The 22,446-nt window shown below is 33.0% G+C and overlaps 1 protein-coding gene across 3 annotated transcripts in view; it reads right to left on the bottom strand.

Moving 5' to 3' along the window:
• LOC125053603 (atrial natriuretic peptide receptor 1-like) overlaps positions 1-22,446 on the bottom strand; it is a 140,454-nt gene that overhangs the window by 13,627 nt on the left and 104,381 nt on the right. For all 3 annotated transcript variants that reach the window (XM_047655027.1, XM_047655028.1, XM_047655026.1), the window contains 7 exons: positions 21,730-21,877; positions 20,584-20,782; positions 19,635-19,726; positions 12,274-12,412; positions 10,095-10,176; positions 2,941-3,064; positions 1,502-1,828 (listed from right to left, as the gene is read on the bottom strand). In XM_047655027.1, coding sequence (XP_047510983.1) covers positions 1,502-1,828; positions 2,941-3,064; positions 10,095-10,176; positions 12,274-12,412; positions 19,635-19,726; positions 20,584-20,782; positions 21,730-21,877 — 1,111 coding nt within the window. The remainder of the gene's footprint in view (positions 1-1,501; positions 1,829-2,940; positions 3,065-10,094; positions 10,177-12,273; positions 12,413-19,634; positions 19,727-20,583; positions 20,783-21,729; positions 21,878-22,446) is intronic.

Here is a 22,446-nt window from a genome sequence, read left to right on the forward strand (position 1 = left end):
TGCGGAATTTGATTTCCTCATAGTTAAATACTGATTTAAGGTAGCACAGGTTCAATATCCTATTTATCTATTGTTTAATAATTGTCTATTAACTAGCTAAGTAATTGTTTACTCTCAACAATCGCAATAATTTATTTTTAAATCCATATATTATTTTTATATTTATGTCAATAAATGTCGCATAAAACCATTGTTTTCTCTAAAGGCGCATACTTAACACAAGTTTCGCGTAAGCCATATTTAACGAACTCTAACAAAGTTATACCCAAAGCCGTAGCTACAAAGAATTGTTTTCGCCACAACAATACGTGTCGACAAGAGAATTAAGTTATGTTGTTTGCTTGAATAACAAATACAAAAGGAACAATTAATTTGGGAGCGCGAATGTATTGGATATTTCTTTCACAATGAAAATGGATCTAGATGAGAGTGATTTGTTTGCGGACTAAAATCCTATTGTATCTAGGCCAAGTTTTCTAAAGACAATATATTATCTATGTGTACAACTATTTATGGAAATATAGAACCATTTGTTTTGTATGTGTATTAGACATAATGTTCTCTCTAGCATTCATTAATTCCTATATTAAGAAATCTATCTCCCTACCTCTACGTTTAATGACAGAAATATTAATTATATCTTTGAAATTGCTAATAAATTTTAGAGAGAAAGAGCGGTGACACTGAAACGATTGATCCCAGGTCACAGCCACAATTAAAATAAAACGACTTGTCATTTTATTGAAAGGTTTAATTAAAGCATTTAAGGATCACTCTTGTATTGCGAAGTATAACTAGCTTATTGCTTGCATTTGTGGTAGAATTACGTTTGATTACAAGAGAGGGATATTTTCGTGGTCCTATTTAAATAAGTAGACGGCATATTTAATAAAGTACAACAACGCATTACAACATTACACAATCTAATTCTTGAAACTCCTATTCATAAAACTGAATTTTATCACTCCTCCTTTACTGTGCAAAGTATCCTGCTAGGGAATTCCCTACCAAAAGATATTAGACGAGCTCAGTCCTTAAATCTATTTAAAGAGCTTCTTTTTGATCATTTTCTTTCTGCCTCGTAATTAGCTCTGCTTATATGTATTAATTATTGTGACTCTGTTAACCTTCTGATTGTATTTTAAATTTTTGTTTCTACATATTTTTATTTATTATTATTGTTATTTTATCTTTAGATTTCACTTTATTTTATTTTAGTTATAGTAACGTGTTATTTTGAGTTTTTTCTTTTTGTTGTTAATAATTTTTGCATTACTTGTACTCTTCTACCCTCTGTAGATGTTTCTTTTTCATTGTTCCACTTTAGGGTTGCCTGAAGAAATCGCTTGTTAGCGATAAGGCCGCCCGTTGCCTTATAACTTTTGTAAGCTGCTTTTTTTTATTTTTGTTATTGTATGTTTTTGATTAAGGTAAAAAAGTATAAATAAATAACATTTTTTAACAATTTTAATATTAAATAGATATTTCACAACGTACTCACCCTCACAATATCGTGCATCAGGCTAACTTTGAACATCCAATCCAGCTTGATTGTATCATTTTCCAGTATATCTTGCAATGATCCCTTAGGACAGTACTCAGTTAAAAGGCAGCAATGTGGGGGATCGACACAAGCTCCGTAAAACCTCGCTAAATGGTCATGTTCAAGGTCCTTCATTTTCTTAAGCTCCAGGAGTAAAGGTCGCGTCAAATCTATGCGTTGTTTGTCAACCTTTTTAATTGCAACCCGACAACCTTTGTAAAAGGCGCAAGGAGCGTAAATTTGTCTATCACCAGCCAGTGACGTGCCTTCGTCTGAGTAAGCAGTCTGTGAACAGGTTTCAAGTTTAAATTTCGAATTATTTTTCGACAATCGAATTACAGAGGTTGTTTCAACAGGCCTTTAGGGCTAGTGGTCCAAGCGGTTGTCTGGATAATAGTGCTCTATCAAAATCAATTTTAGGCCCTCCGGGTGAATTTATAACAATTTATTGAGTAGCGTTTTATCCACAAACATTTTACGTAAGCTCATTTCAGTGTTTACTGTTTAAATATTCACTGAATTAATGGAAAGAACAGATTTTATGAAATATGCTTCATATCATCCAAGATTCATAACCATAATAATAGTCTGTAAGGCTTGATAGCAATTTTAAACAGTTTAATTTCTAAGTGATGAGTATTTTCTTGCTGTGTATATATCTTACGTAAGATAAGAATAACTTATATTTAAAAAACACTTTAGAATCTATTACAACATAATACGACGATATGGTTAGTACCCCTGACTGCGAATCCATGGGTCCCAGGTTCGATCCGCGGCTGAGACGAACATATCGATGTGATGAGCATTTGGTGTTGTGCTTAGGTTTTGGGTGTTTAAATATGTATTTATATGTCTATCTATCTATAATATGTATGTATATCCGTTGCCTTGTACCCATAACACATGGGACTCGGTCAATTGGTGTCTTTAAAAAAAAAAAACTATTTTCGAAGGGCGTGAGTTATGTAACCCAACATTAGTTAAGTTACAAATATCTATTTCAGTTAATAATTAGAAGCGCAAACCAAATTTTAGCAATCGTCGCATACTTGAAGCCAAAATGAGCCCTTTAGTTTTTCCCACATTCATAAATTGTCAATAATGTTGTCCGATCATGCCCATTAGGTTGACTACACTTATATTCTTAATAAGTTACATACGCGTCACTTAGATTTAAGAACCCTTAAATAAGCCAAGATAGTTTTATGTTAGCGTAGCAACCCCACTACCTCTAATGTTACGTTAGTTATAAGCTCATTTTTTAAACGATTAAAGCCAGTTGACACCCAGCTTCAAACAAAGAGTTTCATATAACATACATTTGAACATCCCTAGAACAACCGCCAACGAACTGAACTTGTGGTAATAGTTATTTAAATACTAAGATGACTCACCCCTGAGCTATACCTTCGAGCAAGGGAATGTAGACTGCCAGGAAATCTACTCGCACCAATGAGTACGTCACTCCAACCAACTCGCCACGTCATCATAGCTATTTCAGCTTCCAACTTGTAATGTCTGCAATACGTAATAAAAATAAATACACAACTCGAACTGTTAGTGTCAAATTTGATTGATCGAAGAAGAAGCCACCTCCGCAGCTTTACCAAGGATGTGATTTAATTTCTGTTAAATCTAAATCTAACTACTGCTAAGTCACATGGTTTTTAAAGTGGATGTTTTGAGTTCGATTTAGAAGGAAAGAACGGTTTTAATTAGCACGGAAAGCTTACGGTAGTTACTTAATAAGTTGGCAAAGAATTTGACACAGAGTTGTATCTGACCTTTGTTTCATTTAGCAGTATAATTAAACATATAAGATTTATAGACGTTCATTATATTGTTTGGAAGTTTACGAGACATAAAAATAAACAAATCTGTCTTATAAGAAAGCTTTATCACAGTAATTTTATATAAACGTTGATATGTTTATAATTTCATCTTTAGTAGTAAAATTTATATACATATATTGTTTACCGTAACAAGTTAAACAAAACATGGTTTTCTTTCTCTTCTAATCTATTATTATTTTAACTATTAAGATCATAGAGAGCAACTTTATAAAATTACAATATAGCCTATATAATAATCATGGCTAATAAGTAATATTTAATTCACTTAATTTTCTACAATACTGGAAAACAGCTTAAGCTTAGACGTTCATTAACAGTCTTAGTGTTCTATGTTATGGCACTATGATCGTGCGAGATACCGCACTTACATTCACTAGACTACTAGTGTTTAACTAACTCACTTAAAGAGTCTGGAGTTTTATTGTCTAACATTCGATAACGGCTTTTTTGTATATAACGACAGAAAAAAAGTGCATATAATCTTGAAATACTCAAGTCGCGTCATGTTTGGAACGCTACAATCGCGCGATCTGCTGACTCATGCGACCCAAGACACTTTATTTACATTTACATACACAGTTTTGAAAAAGGAATATTAAAAGAAATAGAATAGTTAAGACTTGCCATATCTAATCTTATTACTATGTAAAATACATTGTCCAAAATTTGTAACGTCTAGTCTCGTGTTTAGAAATTTATAATTCACGGTACACAGTATATCATAGTTATAATTTAAGGCATTGTCACGAATTTTTTAGCAAGATTTTCTTTGATGGAAAAAAGTTCGCACATATAGTATTAGCGGAATTCCATATACTTTAACGGAACTTGAGGTAACTTTGACACATTATTAGCGAGATTATTCGATTATTATTTATTCTCAATGGCGATCTTAAGTGCATTTTGTTAACGCGCAATAACAAGTTACATTTAAAGTAATATTTTATCAGTATGGCTTCGACTGTCATGGTAATCGCAAAAATGACAAAAAACCACTTACTGTTAATATTTTTAACGCGATTTAATCATATTTATTAATACATAACATTACAAGATATTTACGTGGAGGAGATAACTTTATTTACTTTTTTTTTAATGGCTCTGGCACGATTTGTGCATTAGCCAGCGTCAAGTATAGGATTTTTTATAATTCGTGCTTTGTCTTTAGAAATTCGACCGTGTCCTCCATGTACGGTTTAGGCACTCGCCCGGTACCGCACAACACTCCCAAAGGCCGAAAACAAACAAATTAAAACTTGTCCTCGAACCGGGAATCGAACCCGGTACCCCTCACCTAGCTGCCACTTAATAAGACCGCTAGGCTATGAGGCCCCCAATTTATTTACTTTTAAAATACCTAAAAATTTGCGCATCTATCGACTCAACCACTATAACTGGTACATAGTTAATATATTATAATCTGAATCACTAACCTGACTAAGAAATCTCAGTTATGTCAAGACTGTTAATGATTTATGCATTAAACTGCTATCGTAAAATCAACATCTATTATATCAATTACACAGTATAATAACAAACAATTTATGTCATAATTATTGAGATGCTATGCGGTAATGAATACGGAATTTGAATTACGATTTAATTAATACTATGTACATGCGTACATTCTCACTCCCGCCTCGAGCTAATGAAAACATGTAAAATTATTCTTCCTATTACTTTAAATTATTTTTACGCTTATTACACATTAAAATTATCTAACTTAAAAATTGTCTTTTAATAGTCTGGCTCTATAAAGTTTTTGAAATATTGTATTAATAATGAAATCAATCAAAAAAAAATCCGTTAAAGATTTTTATTGTATTAAATGTAATACATTTTATGAATAAATGGTTTGAAAATAACACATCGAAACTTAAAAAAGAACAAAACTAAATTGTATATCAGTCATTAATTGCTTAGCAATAATAATGTTACACTCGCTAGCATTTAAATAATAATTATAATATGATCAAATATGACGAAGTTTATAAATAATAGAAAATAAATATTATATTCTTACGAAACACTAATGTAAGCGGCGTCTGTACGATTAGGATAACATTTTAACATCTAAACAGCCTAAGCATAACAAATTTAATATTATGCCTGCTATTAACAGCCTGGCCACGGGACATTCGCCGATGCGAATATTCGCGCCATGCGAACGGCGAAGCGTCTAGCGACTGAAATAAACTCATAGCAATGTACTAACCACGCGCAACGGCGACCGGCGAATTGTACCGAGCGAACCGCGCGGGCGACTGGCGTCGCGACGGGCGAGCGAAACAAAGGCATGAATCAGTACGGCGCAAGCCACGGAGTCGAGCGGCAGTCGCGGCGAATAGAGCAGGGATTAAATAAGTTTAGTCGTTTTCGCGGCGAAAAATGAATACAGAGTTTTTATTATTGAAATACTGGCAAGACCAGCTATTTGGAAGTCTGGCCATCCACAGCATAAATTTAATAAACCTTAATGTCAAAAACAATTTTTCAGCGGCACTTAAAATTCTATTTGCATTAACTTTTTCTCCAATTCTGGTTGAATATTCATAAGAATATAATCATACTCATTCTGGTATACTCAAAAAAAAATTCTGGATATATCCTGTATTTCTCGTACTTCTTGTGGAATTCTCCATCTATACCTCGATTCTTATTTAAATCATGTACTCCACAATCTCTTCCAAATATTAGGCCTTGAACCAAAAGCTATTACTTTCCAAGCAATATGGAGATGATTTCGATAAAGACATTTCGCTGTCGAACATCCTTCTGGTCGCGGCTGCGAACGTGACTTGTGTGTGGCCTGCAAACGGCGCCGCGTGAATGGTCGCCTCGCCTCCCGCTTCGCCGTTCGCACCGCCGATCCCCGTGGCCAGGCCGTAAGTCTGGTATCTTAATTCCAATAATGCTAGTATCGATCCTCCTTGAGGTCGTGTAATCAAACCTTGGTTGAGTACCAATGGATTTCATTATAGCGAAAATATACCGTGAGGAAACTGGTATGTGTTTCACAAATATTTAATGGCATGCAATGCCTGATATAAAGACAGAAGGCTAATAACCTACTTGCCTAAAAATAATCAATGAAACAGACGCAGAAGACGTCTGAGTAGACCAGTGCCGATAATTTTTGAAACCAAAAAAAATTACAGTAGGATGAAACCCATTAGAAAGGCAGGGGAATATGATCAAAATGAAAGGAAAAATAAATTACGGTCGATCTGAGGTCGGGAAGGGGTAGGGGGGGGAGTTTTAAGGGTAAAAAACGGTTTACCTCGATTTCCGGCAAAACTAAAAGTCCTATCGAAGAAAGTTAAATGGCAAAGTTGTAGGTAATAAAAAGATCTAAAACTTTTGTATTCACACATTTTTCACATAACCTCAAAATTGATGTGAAAAATTCAAAAAACCAAGTTTTTGGTTTTTATTTTTATCTTTTACAAAAATTTATTTTTTTAAACGAAATTTGGTGAAAACTTACCTTATTATGTCCCAAATATACTGTAATTTATTTGATTAAAAATATTTATTTTTTCACCTTATTTTGAATTAATATCGAAAAAACACCCTAATTTTCAATCGAAAATTCTGACGTCAAAATTTCAGCTTTTTTCAAAAAGTTGGTGTGCTTTCAGTTCGTTGAACTCTACTTTCCTATGGTAAAAAAATATATATATATTACCATAGAAAATCTTCTCAGAAAATGCAAAACATCGTATGCAGTAACGCCCAGACCCGTCATACCCTTCCCTACTTCTCTATGAATCTTCTTTAAATTATTATCAGATGCCTATTTATTACTATTTTAAGATAACTTATATATACCTGAGTGACCTAAAAAAAAAGTGAAGCCTTTAGATGGGCTAAAATTTTCGTATTTCATAGAGAAGTAAGGAAGGGGATGACAGGTCTGGGCGTTACTGCATACTATTTTTTGCGTTTTCTGAGAAGATTTACTATGGTAATATATATATATTTTTTTACCATAGGAAAGTAGAGATTTCAACGAACTGAAAGCACACCAACTTTTTGAAAAAAGCTGAAATTTTGACGTCAGAATTTTCGATTGAAAATTAGGGAGTTTTTTCGATATTAATTCAAAATAAGGCGAACAAATAAATATTTTTAATCAAATAAATTACAGTGTATTTGGGACATAGAAAGGTAAGTTTTCACAAAATTTCGTAAAAAAAAAAAATATTTTTGTTAAAGATAAAAATAAAAAACCAAAAATTTGGTTTTTTGAATTTTTCACATAAATTTTGAGGTTATGTGAAAAATGTGTAAATACAAAAGTTTTAGATCTTTTTATTACCTCCAACTTTGCCATTTAACTTTCTTCGATAGGACTTGTAGTTTTGCCGGAAATCGAGATAAACCGTTTTTTACCCTTAAAACTACCCCCCCCTCCCCTTCCCGACCTCAGATCGACCGTAATTTATTTTTCCTTTCATTTTGATCATATTCCCCTGCCTTTCTAATGGGTTTCATCCTACTGTAATTTTTTTCACTTTTTATTTATTTTGAAGGCTATCTGCACTGGTCTAGAGGCCGAGCGCTGCTATATTTTTTATCATTAGGAACATTATATACGCTTCAGATAGTTGATTATCCCTGGCGTAAAAAAACTAATTTCACCGGCTATTTTCTCTGAACGGGTAAGTAATAATGTCATGATATATATTCTACGAGCCCGTTACTCGGGACCCTAGTTTAGGAATGATTTATCGCAGCACGGGCTGAGCTGAACGCCAATTTATCCGAAAAACAATAATTCTCACCCTTTTTTATCTTAAGCTGTATATTGAAATACATAAGCTACCCAATAACTTGTCTTTTGGAAACTTTATAGGGTTTATATCTTTCTAACAAGTATATGCAACTAGCTTTCGATTATATTTACAGCCTTTTATTATCTAGTTTGTTATACATGTTTTTTCGTAACTAACATCATAATCCTAGTTTGTGAATTAAATCTTATCATGGTTAGGTCTGGATCACACCTATAACCTAACCTCGGAGCCATGTGCTTTAAACCTAAGACCAACGAGGCTGTTAATAAAAACGGGACGTTATCCCGTTTTCAGCTATTGATATTATATTAAAACACATTATGTTATAGCGAAGACGTATTCATAAAACTTGAACTTACACAAATATCTCTTGAGACCCTTAACAGGACGTAAGTTGTCTATAAAAGAATTTTATTGTACAAGAAAAATGTCAGGAAAGAACGCCTTTTCATGGCCTTTTACCGTTTTACGGAATGATTTCCAAACAAATAAAGCTTTACTTATAAAAAATGCTCAAAGATACTGATAAAAAGTATAAATATGATTTAAAACCTACGGATAATTATTAATTCTCATTTATCTTCAAAACCCCTCTATCAAGCCTCAAATAATTATTTGAATTATTTCGATTCGATAGTATTTGTTTGATTTGTCATTCCAATTTACATATTATAACAATACATAACAGCTATCTAGATAAGAACGTCATAGGATTTACGGAATGATTTCCATACAAATAAAGCTTTACTTATAAAAATTGCTCAAAGATAATGATAAAAAGTATGGTTTAAAACCTACTGATTATTATTAATTCTCATTTATCTTCAAAAACCCTCTATCAAGCCTCAAATAATGGTTTGAATTATTTCGATTCGATAGTATTTGTTTGATTTTTCATTCCAACTTACATATTATAACAATACATAACAGCTATCTAGATATTCTTATCTTAAGATAACTAACTTTTTCTATGATGAGAACGTCACTCAGAACTTATATTACCTTAGCAAAAAATTATATTCTAATGCTTACTAAAAAATTTAGTCGAAGGTTATTGCCATATAAGTCTTGCGAACCAAATAATAAGAAATGAGCTGTCAATCATTCAAATCTCCGATGACAGACACAGGTGTGCGTCTCACATAGCATCGTAACGAGGAAACTGTATTTCCATATCAAAAGAATCCTTGGATCACTTTTTCATTTACTATATATGGATTCCAATAAACCTATATATTGAGGTTAACGTGGGTAATTCTGTTCGAAATAAAAACCTAATGTGTTTGACGTGAACTTCAGACTGTGAAATCAGTGAATATAAAAGATATTTGTATGTATGTGAAATGTCTTGTAATTATATACTGAAAAACATCACACAAAAGAAAATAATAAAGTTATTATTACAGAGATATCTTTTAGCTTTTGGCCGCGATTATATCAGCAAATGCAAATCATATTTCATGTGTAATATTTAGCTTCAAATATGCAAATAGCTATTTATAAAACCAAAGAAACGTTATCAGTACTTAGTCCAACTAGTATAATTGAACTGACAAAATGATTATCCTCCAGCCACTTCGAGAAATGTACGAAATAATAACACACAAATACATCAAGTAGTCCGTGACATTCAAATATCTAAATTTTATTTACATTAGCCAATATCCAGTTAGTGTGGTGAGATAGAGATAGACAAACTTATTTCTAGTGAGTAATTTAATAGAATTACTATGTTTTCAACGTATTACTAATAATTTATGTATTATTATACCATAATATTTCCAGGAAAATGTTACAGATTGTACAACCAATATGCAAGATGTCATAGTAACCATTAATTCTACAATTTGTATTTATCTATGCATAATTAATAATAAACAGCTGTTGTAAACTTACCTATAAATAAATACAGATAGAATTGCCAAGATGACTACTACGGAACTCAGAACTATACTGAGGATTGCGTAGACTGGTAACGCTGTAACAAAAGTATTTAATGATTCGATGATAGATTGATTGCGATGATTCGGTCGTCTGGTGCTATTTTTATAGCCTTAATGGACCACTCAACACCATATGTTTTCAATTAGACCCAAGAGTTTCTGGAGCTCACCAAGAGTTAGTGCCTTATTAATTATATTTTGTATGTATATTCAAGCATAAGGCCCTTCGTCCAACGATCATTTCGAGCCGCACAAATCCTTCACAACCCTCGTAAAATAAATAATAAATCAGTGGCGCTACAACCTCTTTAGGTCTTAGCCTCAGATTTTTGAATCTGTTTCATGATCATTAAATCTAATAGGCAAGTAGGTGATCAGCCTTCAGTGCCTGACACACGTCGTCGACTTTTTGGGTCTAAGACAAGCAGGTTTCCTCACGATGTTTTCCTTCACCGTTCGAGCAAATGTTAAATGCGCACATAGAAAGAAAGTCCATTGGTGCACAGCTGGGAATCGAACCTACGACCTCAGGTATGAGAGTCGCACGCTGACGCCACTAGGCCAACACTGCTCAGCCCTGCGATTCTGTAACTCACTTCACGAACTCACACAGCGGTTTTCGCATCGGCGGTCTCTCTCAAATCAGTCGTGAAGCAGTCATTTTATGATTTGGCATTCTGATAAACAATAAAGTACAAGCTCCCACCTTTTCAGAATGCCAAATCATAAAATGGCTGCTTCACGACTGATTTGAGAGCGACCGCCGATGCGAAAACCGCTGTGTGAGTTCGTGAAGTGAGTTACAGAATCACAGGGCTGCTCACAACCCTCGTACATAAATAAAATAAACACTTAACTCTCAGTAATACAAGGCTAAACAATAGAAAACTTAATTATAAGTATACCATTTTTTCTTGCATTTTAGAATCAATTGTATCTTTGAAACATCCTTTTAAAAAAATGTTAAATGTCAGTAATCTCGTCCATTGGAGATGAAGCACGTTTTTCATTTAATGAAATGTGCCTTTGAGAGATTTTTAATTGTTTCTTGTAAATGATGAATAAAATTTCTCTGTATATAATACAACATTGTTTTTATTCCCAACCGTACTTTAGTTATAACGACTCATTGGTCTAGTGGTTAGTACCCCTGACTGCGAATCCATGTGTCTCGGGTTCGATCCCCGGCTGAGACAAACATCGATGTGATGAGCATTTGGTGTTCTGCTTAGGTCTTGGGTGTTTAAATATGTATTTATATATCTATCTATCTATGTATATCCGTTGCCTAGTACCAATAACACAAGCTTCACCAGCTTAGCATGGGACTAGGTCAATTGGTGTGAATTGTCCATGAGAAAAAAGAAAAAAAATATATAATACAACATTGTTTTTATTCCCAACTGTACTTTAGTTATAGCCTTGAGTAGCAAGTTGTTTTCCAGACATGCAAATTTCTATTAAAATTCAATTCCTTAATTATGAAAATAAATCAGAGGTTATTGTAATTTGACTGCAATACTTCAAATATAAAATGTTTTCTGTAAAGCAGTTTCCCTTCATTATTAAATAAATAAACCTCTTCTTAACTAAATAAATTTAATTATACTGTGATAAAAAACTTTAGAGGTGTCAAGGGACACCCGGATGGAACGAAATTCCTTTCGATTAATTTATATGTTAATTGGTATCATAACAGTATGATAGATTTTCTTGACACCAATCTTACGACGATAAAAAAAAGCCAACATCGCGAGGTGTTCCCAGGCGGTCACCCATCCAAGTACTGACCTCGCCCGACGTTGCTTAACTTCGGTGATCGGACGAGAACAGGTGTATTACAATAGCAAATAGCAAAAAAGTGTCGTGACAACTTTTCGTAAGAATTTTTTCCCTCTAGCCCCCTTTCACAACGCGCGATAAGGAACTTCGTTCCAAAAAGAGAAAAACTATGTAGCAGCGAAGTTTTGTATTAAAATTTCTTATAAAATCTCAATACGAATACCTACTTCAAGTTCGAACGAATCTTAAGATGTAAGAGAATAAATGTTAAATTATCGAGTAAATAAAATAATTAATTCTGAATAACATATCGCAAAAAAATTTAGTCTAAATAAAACACGATAACTTACAAGTATCAGGACATAGAGATCCATCAAAGCCACATATCGGTGTATCAGGTGGTGGCGTATTCCGTCCGCCCGCCCAATGGATTGGGCGGTTTTCCACAAACCTTAGTGATGCGTTTGCCGCTATGTATGTTGCTACGACCTGGAAATTTCAATGGCATTATGCATATAAATTGAAATAATCCTACGTACGAATATAAAATTTGCTTTAATTAAATGTTCACTGAGCAACACAACAAAATAGACATTTTGTATAAAATTATTTATAGAATAATCAATCAATAAAAGTATAACATGATATTGATGGTTCAAAGTCCTATAATTTTTTAAAGTGTGATGACTGTATATTGCAGTATTAAATCAGAAATTCCTTTTTATTTATATTAAGGGATTAGAGAAAGTTCTTGTATAGTAAGAATGTTAATGATATATTTTAAAAGTTTATCATATATATACAGTAAATAAAAATGTTTAAAAGAACAGGTGGCCAATCAGAACTTAGAAATAAGTTGTCACTGCTACCAATGGTCAGGGGGCTCACAATACCTCGCATACAAACGCAAAAACTAATAAATATTGGTCCATTCGCTGCACAAAAGAATCTTGATTTGAGTAATATTTCTATAAATTGAATCATTTATCGAGCTAGTCCTAAATGTATATTACTGCCTGAACCAGAGGAAATTGAGACCTCGTTATTTCTTGATCAATTCCAGCGCTAATGGTCTTTTCCTGGTTCTGATTTATACAGCATAATAGGATTTATTAAGTAATAAGGGATGCTACTTATTGTGGCGGCCTATCCCAATAGTAATCGATTATTAATAAATATAATAAATCGTTTTCTGTGAGAGTAGCACAAAATTGTCAATCTAAATAAGATTCAGAATATCTTAATCGCGGTAAGAAAAATATATTTATCTTCTCTCCATTTTTGATTGCATGCAAATAATTAATTACAATTAAATAATCAAAGACAGGAAAAGGAGTCATTATAGTCAATAAAGTTCAGTTTACATTTGAAAAATGAAATAAATAAATATTTATTATAATTCTCTTACATTAAGTGTAACATAAATTCTATTATATATTCGAATGTTGTTTTTAAATTATGTCCAATGCCGTAGCATCTTCCGTGGGCAACTTCATTCTGTTAATTATATGTCACGGTGCGCGCGCATCGTAAAATTTCACTCTCATAAATTTTTCATAACGCGCCTAAAGAAGTATAACTTCAAAAGATCTAAACAATATGACAAACTAAAAAACATATATAAATATAGATGCCAGTTGTCTTTCCATACTTGTCTCATTTCCGGTACAAGTATATCTGCTTTACGTGTGTAGAATGTGCGCATAACCGCGCCACCTCAAAGACGTGCCGTGAGTGACAATATACATATGCACTTGGAAGGATGTGCGGGGAGCAAATTAATAACATTACTGCCATCAAAAACATAACTGGTAAATAAAAAAGTGTAACAACTCAGTTATTCTACCGTAAAACTTGTGAGATCCATGTAATATCAAGTCGGTTAATTTATTCAGTTGTCTTTAAGCCACCGAATCAATAGACCGATTATTAGCGGAATTAGACTTCTAGCTTTATCTACAACAAAGTTATTATAGGTGGGTCTAAAATGGCCTGAACTGTTTCGAGAAAAGAATGCTACGTGCCGAGCCGCTTTTTGTTTGACTTTTCGGGGGCACTGACGTGCTCTCATATTTACAAGAAACACCTTAATAGAACCAGGTGTAATAAGTCTGTGCCCGCTACTGTGCATAGTTGTCATACATTTGTAATTTATTTTAAACGATGTTGACTTAAGTGCCCTGTAAACGATCAAATTGTTTGTCAAATTTTACGTGTTTGTCAAATTATTTGATAGTGTACTGCTGTGTTTGAGGCGTTTGTCAAACAATCTACGTGTTTGTCGTGTTTGATGAAAATCTGGATTGATGTCGAGTTTGACAAACAGGTTTGAACGTGTACGGCGGTGTTTGTCAAACAAGATCTCATTCGTTGTATTGCCATCATGGAGGATGAAGCTATGCTCAGTGACGATATGAGTGGCTATATTACGAACAAAGAATTTACGTTGCATTTCATATCTGTTTATCGTGATATGCCGATGTTATGGAAAATAAAATCAAAAGATTATATGGACAAGAACAAGAGAATTTATCTCTTAATTTCAACCATTCTCGTTTCCATCGTCTTCTTTTTTTGTATTGATACACAGTGCTAGAGTCAATGCCAAAATATGTCATCTGAATTACTCATTGTAAGCGCTCGGCACGGCGACGTCACGTCATGAAAGGAGAAACCAGAATCTACTAGAAATTTAACAAATTTGTTTGATATTTGGTTTGATCGTCTAAGCTATTGTTTGATGAAAACGTGAAGTTTGACAAACAAATTTGTCAAGCAAATTTGATCGTTTACATGACACTTTAGTCATTTTCCTCTCCATTCAAAATATAATAGTAGCCACATCTATACGAGATGTTCTCTATTCGAATTATGAAATCCGTATGGTTATAAAAGATATCGTAGATGCTGGATATAAAAGATAGTGACATAGTAAAAATCCGCACATGAACATTTTAATATCAGGAAATGGTATTGCATAGTGATATCGTTCCATGAATATATAATACATTCACTATCACATTTTATTATAACCCAGGTGTTTTACTGAAGTATGATATTATTAATGGCTCAATTAGAATTACACATACAAAATATAAATATAATGAAGCTGTAATACACTATACTGATTAGATATCGCTGTTTTGGCAAACATTCATATTACATGGAATAGACCTTTTGTACTTTATCTAATTCAATGTTTTCTTCCTATATTATTTGATATGAGCAGTGTTGGCCTAGTGGCTTCAGCGTGCGACTGTCATCCCTGAGGTCGTAGGTTCGATCTCCGGCTGTGCATCAATGGACTTTCTTTCTATGTGTTTAACATTCGCTCAAACGCTGAAGGAAAACATCGTGAGGAAACCGATATGTCTTAGACCCAAAAAGTCGACGGCGTGTGTCAGACACTGGAGGCTGATCACCTACTTGCCTATTAGATTTAAAAATGATCATGAAACAGATTCAGAAGTCTGAGGCCCAGACCTAAAGATGTTGTAGCGTTATGATTTTATACGTTATGTACCTATTAATTTTCATTGACTGCCAGCATTTGGTTACCACGTCATGTTAACGCTAAAGGTTGATATTATTTCAAAATATAGTTAGGTTTCATTAAAGAAAATTCAATTCAATGATTACTCACAAGCCCGGTACTTTGAGAAACTTAAAAACAATATCTGCTCCACTGGTCTTACTTGTTTATAAATTTTGTTTATTTGAGTAGAACCCAGTCAAGTAAACTCAAGTTGCTATTTTAGGGCGAGCCTAATTAAATTTCGATATAATAGCAGACTTGGTGAATCTTTACAAATAGACGCTTCCTGCCATATATACGCTTAAATATTTTAGCTAACGGACTTTAATGACGTTAAATAAAAAAATCAGTGGCGCTACAACCTCTTTAGGTCTTGGCCTCAGATTTCTGAATCTGTTTCATGATCATTTTTAAATCTAATAGGCAAGTAGGTGATCAGCCTCCAGTGCCTGACACACGCCGTCGACTTTTTGGGTCTAAGACATATCGATTTCCTCATGATGTTTTCCTTCACCGTTCGAGCAAATGTTAAACGCACATAGAAAGAAAGTCCATTGGTCGGCTGGGGATCGAACGTACGACCTCAGGTATGAGAGTCGCACGCTGAAGCCACTAGGTCAACACAGCAATGGCGTTATTTGCAATAGACAATAACTCACTAGAAAGGTTTGTTTGTATAAAAAATCTAGGTAAGATATAAAAAAATTCTTGTTTACTGTATGCATGATGAATTTTAGATGATGATTCGTATTAGAATTTTTTAAGTCGCGGTGTTTGTGGTTATACTCCTCCGAAACGGCTCGACCGATTCTCATGAAATTTTGTGTGCATATTGGGTAGGTTTGAGAATCGGACATCTATTTTTCATCCCCCTAAATGTTAAGGGTAGTCCACCCCTAAATATATTTTTTTTTATTTTTAGATATTTTTTTCTGTTTTTATTTTTGTATGATACAGCATTAAAAAATACATACAACCCCTAACTTTCACCCCTCTACGGTTAACCCCTATTTTTTTATTATAAATGATATACATGGCAAAACGACGTTTACCCGGTCAGCTAGTTATATTATATAACTTACTTATCTTGACTTACACTACTGTGCGAACAAAGCGAGGGTAAGTTTGGAAATGGGCACATTTGATTGATAGGCACAAAAGTTGAGGAACAAATATTGAATAAATATGAGGGTAAAGGGGAAAAGGTTAAATCACTCATATTATATTTATTTAATGAAATTGATTTCTAATAGTAGGGTGAAATAGATAATAATAAGTTGTTTACTATTTTAACTAACTTTATTTATGGAACGTAAAATGAAAAAGTTTACAAAAGGATTTGTAAGCTTTAATTTAATTTTAAGCACTTTGCGCGAAATTTTGTTTGAGATGTGGAGGCTACATTCTACTTAGATAGGGTATGCAAAACCATGCCCCAATTTTGTTTGTTTTCCCTTACAAAGTTTAAAAAGGTTTTCATTGTTTTGTTTGTAATACTAACTGGTTCCTGCGACATCTAATATATAAAATTCTCGTGTCGCGGTGTTTGTAGTTAAACTCCTCCGAAAGGGCTTCATCGATTCTCATGAAATTTTGTGTGTATATTGGGTATGTCTGAGAATCGGATAACATCTATTTTTCATCCCCCTAAATGTTAAGGGTAGTCCACCCCTAAGTTATTTTTTTTAATGTTTAGTTTTTTTTTTATGATACAGCATTACCCCATAACCCCTAATTTTCACTCCTCTACGATCAACCCCTATTTTTTATTATAAATGATAAACATGGCAAAACGACGTTTGCCGGGTCAGCTAGTAACTTATAAAAGTAAAATATAAAAATAAAGTAAATATAAAAAGGACCCAAATACAATTATATTTAGTCGTTATGTCAGACTAATAGTTCTTTTATGGGACAAGAGCATACAAGGAGACGGGCCACTTAAAATTAAGTGCCGACCACCGCCAGAAGGCTCGCAAATGTGTTCCCGCTATAATAGAGCAAGATCCCAGGGCCGCCAGACGTCACGTATTTTCTGACGGATGAAATGTGGACGATTGGGTAGTGTTAGTATGTACTATGATCGTATGCCTACCTGCTAGCTTGGTCAAACGGCCAATTTCCAGGTATCAGGTAATCAAGGTACACAAAAACATTACTTACTTCACGTAAATTCTCATGGCTGATTTTATATATGTTTTCGAGTGTATAGTTAAAAATAAATTGTCAATACTCTCAGACACTTTCCGTCGGCCATATTGCTTAACAGACGCTTTAAGGGTCTCAAAATAATTAGTCAACTTCACGTAAATTCTGACGCTCCATTTTTATATATGTTCATCCGACAACTATTTTAAAAGCTTTGACAAGAAGACAGACCGATCCAAGGGGCCAATCATCCCCTAAACTAAATTTTAATATCTATATGAGTGGCAGAGCATTATCTACGCGCATGAGACTGAGTGAGACCGACTGCGCTGTTAAAACCATGAAAATTACTTGAACAGATATTTTATAATTTTTAGAACTTTTGTTGACAAGTAAATTATAGCAACAAAAATAAGAAAAAAATTGACACATAAGAAATAATACTAAAGTTAGCCGACATTTTTTTTTTTTCAATTTATTAATTAGAACTAAAAAATATTTTTTAAAAATACCACTTATATTTAAATAGCAGCATTTTTTTTAATTAATTATTTATTGGAAATTTGGAAACAAAGTGGCAAAATATTAATTCTTCAATATTTCTTAACAGTGGCTTTTAATCTTCATTATCATCATCATCAAATATCAATCTTGAAATTGAATATCTAAATCGTGATCGTCATCATCAGCATTATCCTTATTTTCTTCCTCTGTAAAAAACAAGTTAAACAATGAAGGTCTGAAAAAACTAAAAAGATACAAATAATATGAGAACCGAAAATAATTTACCTGATTGTTCTTCCAGCGACTCACTGACAAAACCCGGTAATTGATCTCCATCGAACCAATGAAAATCATATTTACCATCTTGTAGTGTCCAGCCATTGTTTTCGGGGTTGAAAATATTTATCATCTTCATACTTGCATTGTTCCAAAGCTCACTTTTACAAGGTGGTAAGTTACTGGCATCGAAGTTTTTTAAATTCTTTCGATTGAATTCTTCATTTATATCAGATACCATGTATGTAAATGATAAACAACTGTAGTCTGGCAGCATCTACATCAATTATTCCAGGAACGTTGTAAACATCACAGATAAATTTTTGTATTATGTTGAATTCACGTTCTTCTTCATCTACATCACCAACAAAATCCAACGTACCAAAACGGTGAAATGCTTGTTGGTACTCTTCATTTTTCTTCAAAATATTAAACGGCTTTTGCTTGCCCTTTTTGAATAATAATAATTTTTCAAGTAATTTTCATGGCTTTAACAGCGCAGTCGGTCTCACTCAGTCTCATGCGCGTAGATAATGCTCTCCCACTCATATAGATATTAAAATTTAGTTTAGGGGATGATTGGCCCCTTGGATCGGTCTGTCTTCTTGTCAAAGCTTTTAAAATAGTTGTCGGATGAACATATATAAAAATGGAGCGTCAGAATTTACGTGAAGTTGACTAATTATTTTGAGACCCTTAAAGCGTCTGTTAAGCAATATGGCCGACGGAAAGTGTCTGGGAGTATTGACAATTTATTTTTAACTATACACTCGAAAACATATATAAAAATCAGCCATGAGAATTTACGTGAAGTAAGTAATGTTTTTGTGTACCTTGATTACCTGATACCTGGAAATTGACCGTTTGACCAAGCTAGCAGGTAGGCATACGATCATAGTACATACTAACACTACCCAATCGTCCACATTTCATCCGTCAGAAAATACGTGACGTCTGGCGGCCCTGGGATCTTGGACCATAACGGTATGGTACGCTCTATTAGATTAGAGCATGCATACGTCTATGAGTACGTATTAGAAAATGAATTATATATTTATTTATTTATGCTTTATTACCTTATTCACATAACAAAACTACCAAAAAAAAACATGTTACAAAATTATAAGGCAACGAGCGGACACATAAACAATACATAAATAATATATATATTATTTATATAACATTTAAAAAGCTCTCTAGCTAGCTAAAATACTGTGTGGACTTATTTGATTATATATTATAACTTACCTCAAATTTACTAGTATTGGGGTTCATATCCAGCAAAGAATATGAGGCCACGCGATCTCCGTTCTCGTTTATTATCACCTCGCCTGTGATGCCTTGAAACAAAAAATAGAAAAGGTATAAAACATCAATTGATTCAATAGATAGTCTAGTATTCGTGCTGTATATTTCTATATGTTGTGGTCTCTTCTATTACAATTCTATTTGTATGTTACACAAAACTATAATAAAAAATAATCACTATAGCCCTATTCAGCATCAAAAATGATCTTAGATAAATTACGGCGAGGCTATTTTTATAGGAAACTACACTTTAAAGTAAGAGAGGAACGAAACAATCTAAGAATAAGGCTTTAAATTAGATATAAACTTCAATATATATTACCAAGAATTTTACCAAAAAAAACTAAATGAATGTATACGAATTTACATTTAATATAAACACAACATGAACGAAATCACGAATAGTCTTATAATTAATTTACAACCCACTTAATAAGTGATAATTACGTAAGTTGCAGTGAATGAAAAATTATTGGAAATTGCACAACTCACAATCCAATTTCATTAAACTAAAACGTACGAAAGATATATTATAGTAATTAAAAGATAATTGGAGATAATTTATAATTTTGAATCAATAAATATAAATTATCTTCATTAAACCTCACAGTTTCCTGATTTTTGGGACCTTTATGATCTTAATTACTTTAAAACCATTTTGTTGTTAATCATGAATTCCTGACAATTAAATCTACTTTATAATATAATTATTACATAATGGATTTATAATTTTTAATTCATTATTTACCTAATTAGTATTTTTAAAAGTAGTAACTCTACGTATAGATTTCATTACTTAACTACGAATATCAAATACAGAGATAAAAGGCTTTCCACAGGAAAGCACTAAACCAAACGTCTCGCCGAGAATAGATAATAAACTACAGACCTTGAAAAGTTCTATTCCACATGTTCCTTATAACAGCAGCGCCATCCAATTGCCCTCTGGGGTCATTAGCTTGTCGTAGCGTGTCGTTTAACGCCAACGCGTAGAGGAGTACAGCATCGTAGAAAGCTGCTACGAACGTAGACACAATCTCTTCTTTGCCAAACGTATAATTGTATTTCGTAGCAGCTAGGTCTTTGACCTGAAATATTCTTGGTTGAGCACGCAATAATTCGAATTATTAAATAAATCACTACTATCTATATGAAATCTCTTTATATGATTTTGGTCAGTAAAATAAACTATGAACGCGAAAAAATAAACCCGAGCACTATGCCCCGATATAAAAATGGTAATGGATAATTTCTGATACTACTTTCAATTTAAAAACGGAACGTGGGGAAAGATAATATTGAAATAAATAAAATAATTTAAACGACTATAATATATTTTATATTAATCGTGATTTTTCCTTTTGCAAAATGATTTATGAATGACCACATTTTAATTTCAAGGTTTATTACGCAACAATACATTTGTGGTGTTCCTATTTTCTATATACAATATAATATAATATGTTAATTATGCTATCCGTAAAGATATAACAAAACCATTTCAGATTGAATAACTAGAATCTATACAAATTATTATTTTTAATTTTGTGCTGAAGAAAGGTAAAGAAACGTAAAGCATTTTCACACCTTAATTATGTTTCTTAAATTACACAAATACCCACCCATATATGATATTTCGATCAAAACTAGTCTCCTACTCAGAGGCAGTATTTGGATAAGACAGGTGAAAATTGTATGTGACGTGATTGACCTATAAAAATCAATATTTTTAAGGGTTCTTTTGATATATTAAAGTTTTATACAGATTACTCTCAATAATACTATTTTTTTCATGCTGTCAAATACTCTATTGAATACATAAACTAATTATTTATGTGCATTCCTTTAATATTTTTTTGTATGTTTTATAAAAATATGTATAGCTTTTAATTTTGGTGCTTAACTACTGTGTCTTAATTCTTAATTGTCTGGAGTCAAGAGTTTAACTCCAGACAATCACAGTTATTTTCAGAAAAATTGCAGCGGTGCTACACCGAGTTGAGTCGGTACTATTTAATAACTAAACAAGTCTCACCTTATCAGAGAATTCCAGATATTCCTTCTTTTCAGGCACTGGACTGGTGACAGTAAGAACAGCACTATAGGCCCGTCGAGCTCTTTCATTTCTTTCGTCAGTATCACCTTCAACCTTCCACGGCTCTTTTGACGAGGCCGAGGCTAAGCTAAAATATTATAGCCCTTATTAAGTATACATTTTTCACATATTTTTATAGGCAAGTAAGATCAGCCATCAGTTCTTCAGTGAGTTATATTTGCAGTCGATATTTTTGAAGTTATACTTCTTTAGGCGCGTTATGAAAAATTTATGAGAGTGAAATTTTACGATGCGCGCGCACCGAGACAAAAAATTAACAGAATGAAGTTGCCCACGGAAGATGCTACAGCATTGGACATAATTTAAAAACAACATTCGAATAATAATATAATTTATGTTACACTTAATGTAAGAGAATAATAATAAATATTTATTTATTTAATTTTTCAAATGTAAACTGAACTTTATTTACTATAATGACTCCTTTTCCAGTCTTTGATTATTTAATTGTAATTAATTATTTGCATGCAATCAAAAACTATTTTTAATAATGCCAAAGAAGTATAACTTCTTACGCGCGTTCATAAGTACACGCACCCTTTTTTTTATTCACTGCTTGGGGCAATCATGAGTGGCGTAGAGTTTCTTACCAGTTCTTCTCTTTCCATATGTTTGCTTTGAGAACTGGCAGTAATT

This window comes from Pieris napi, chromosome 11 (assembly GCF_905475465.1).
Source record: "Pieris napi chromosome 11, ilPieNapi1.2, whole genome shotgun sequence".
Lineage (NCBI taxonomy): Eukaryota > Metazoa > Arthropoda > Insecta > Lepidoptera > Pieridae > Pieris > Pieris napi.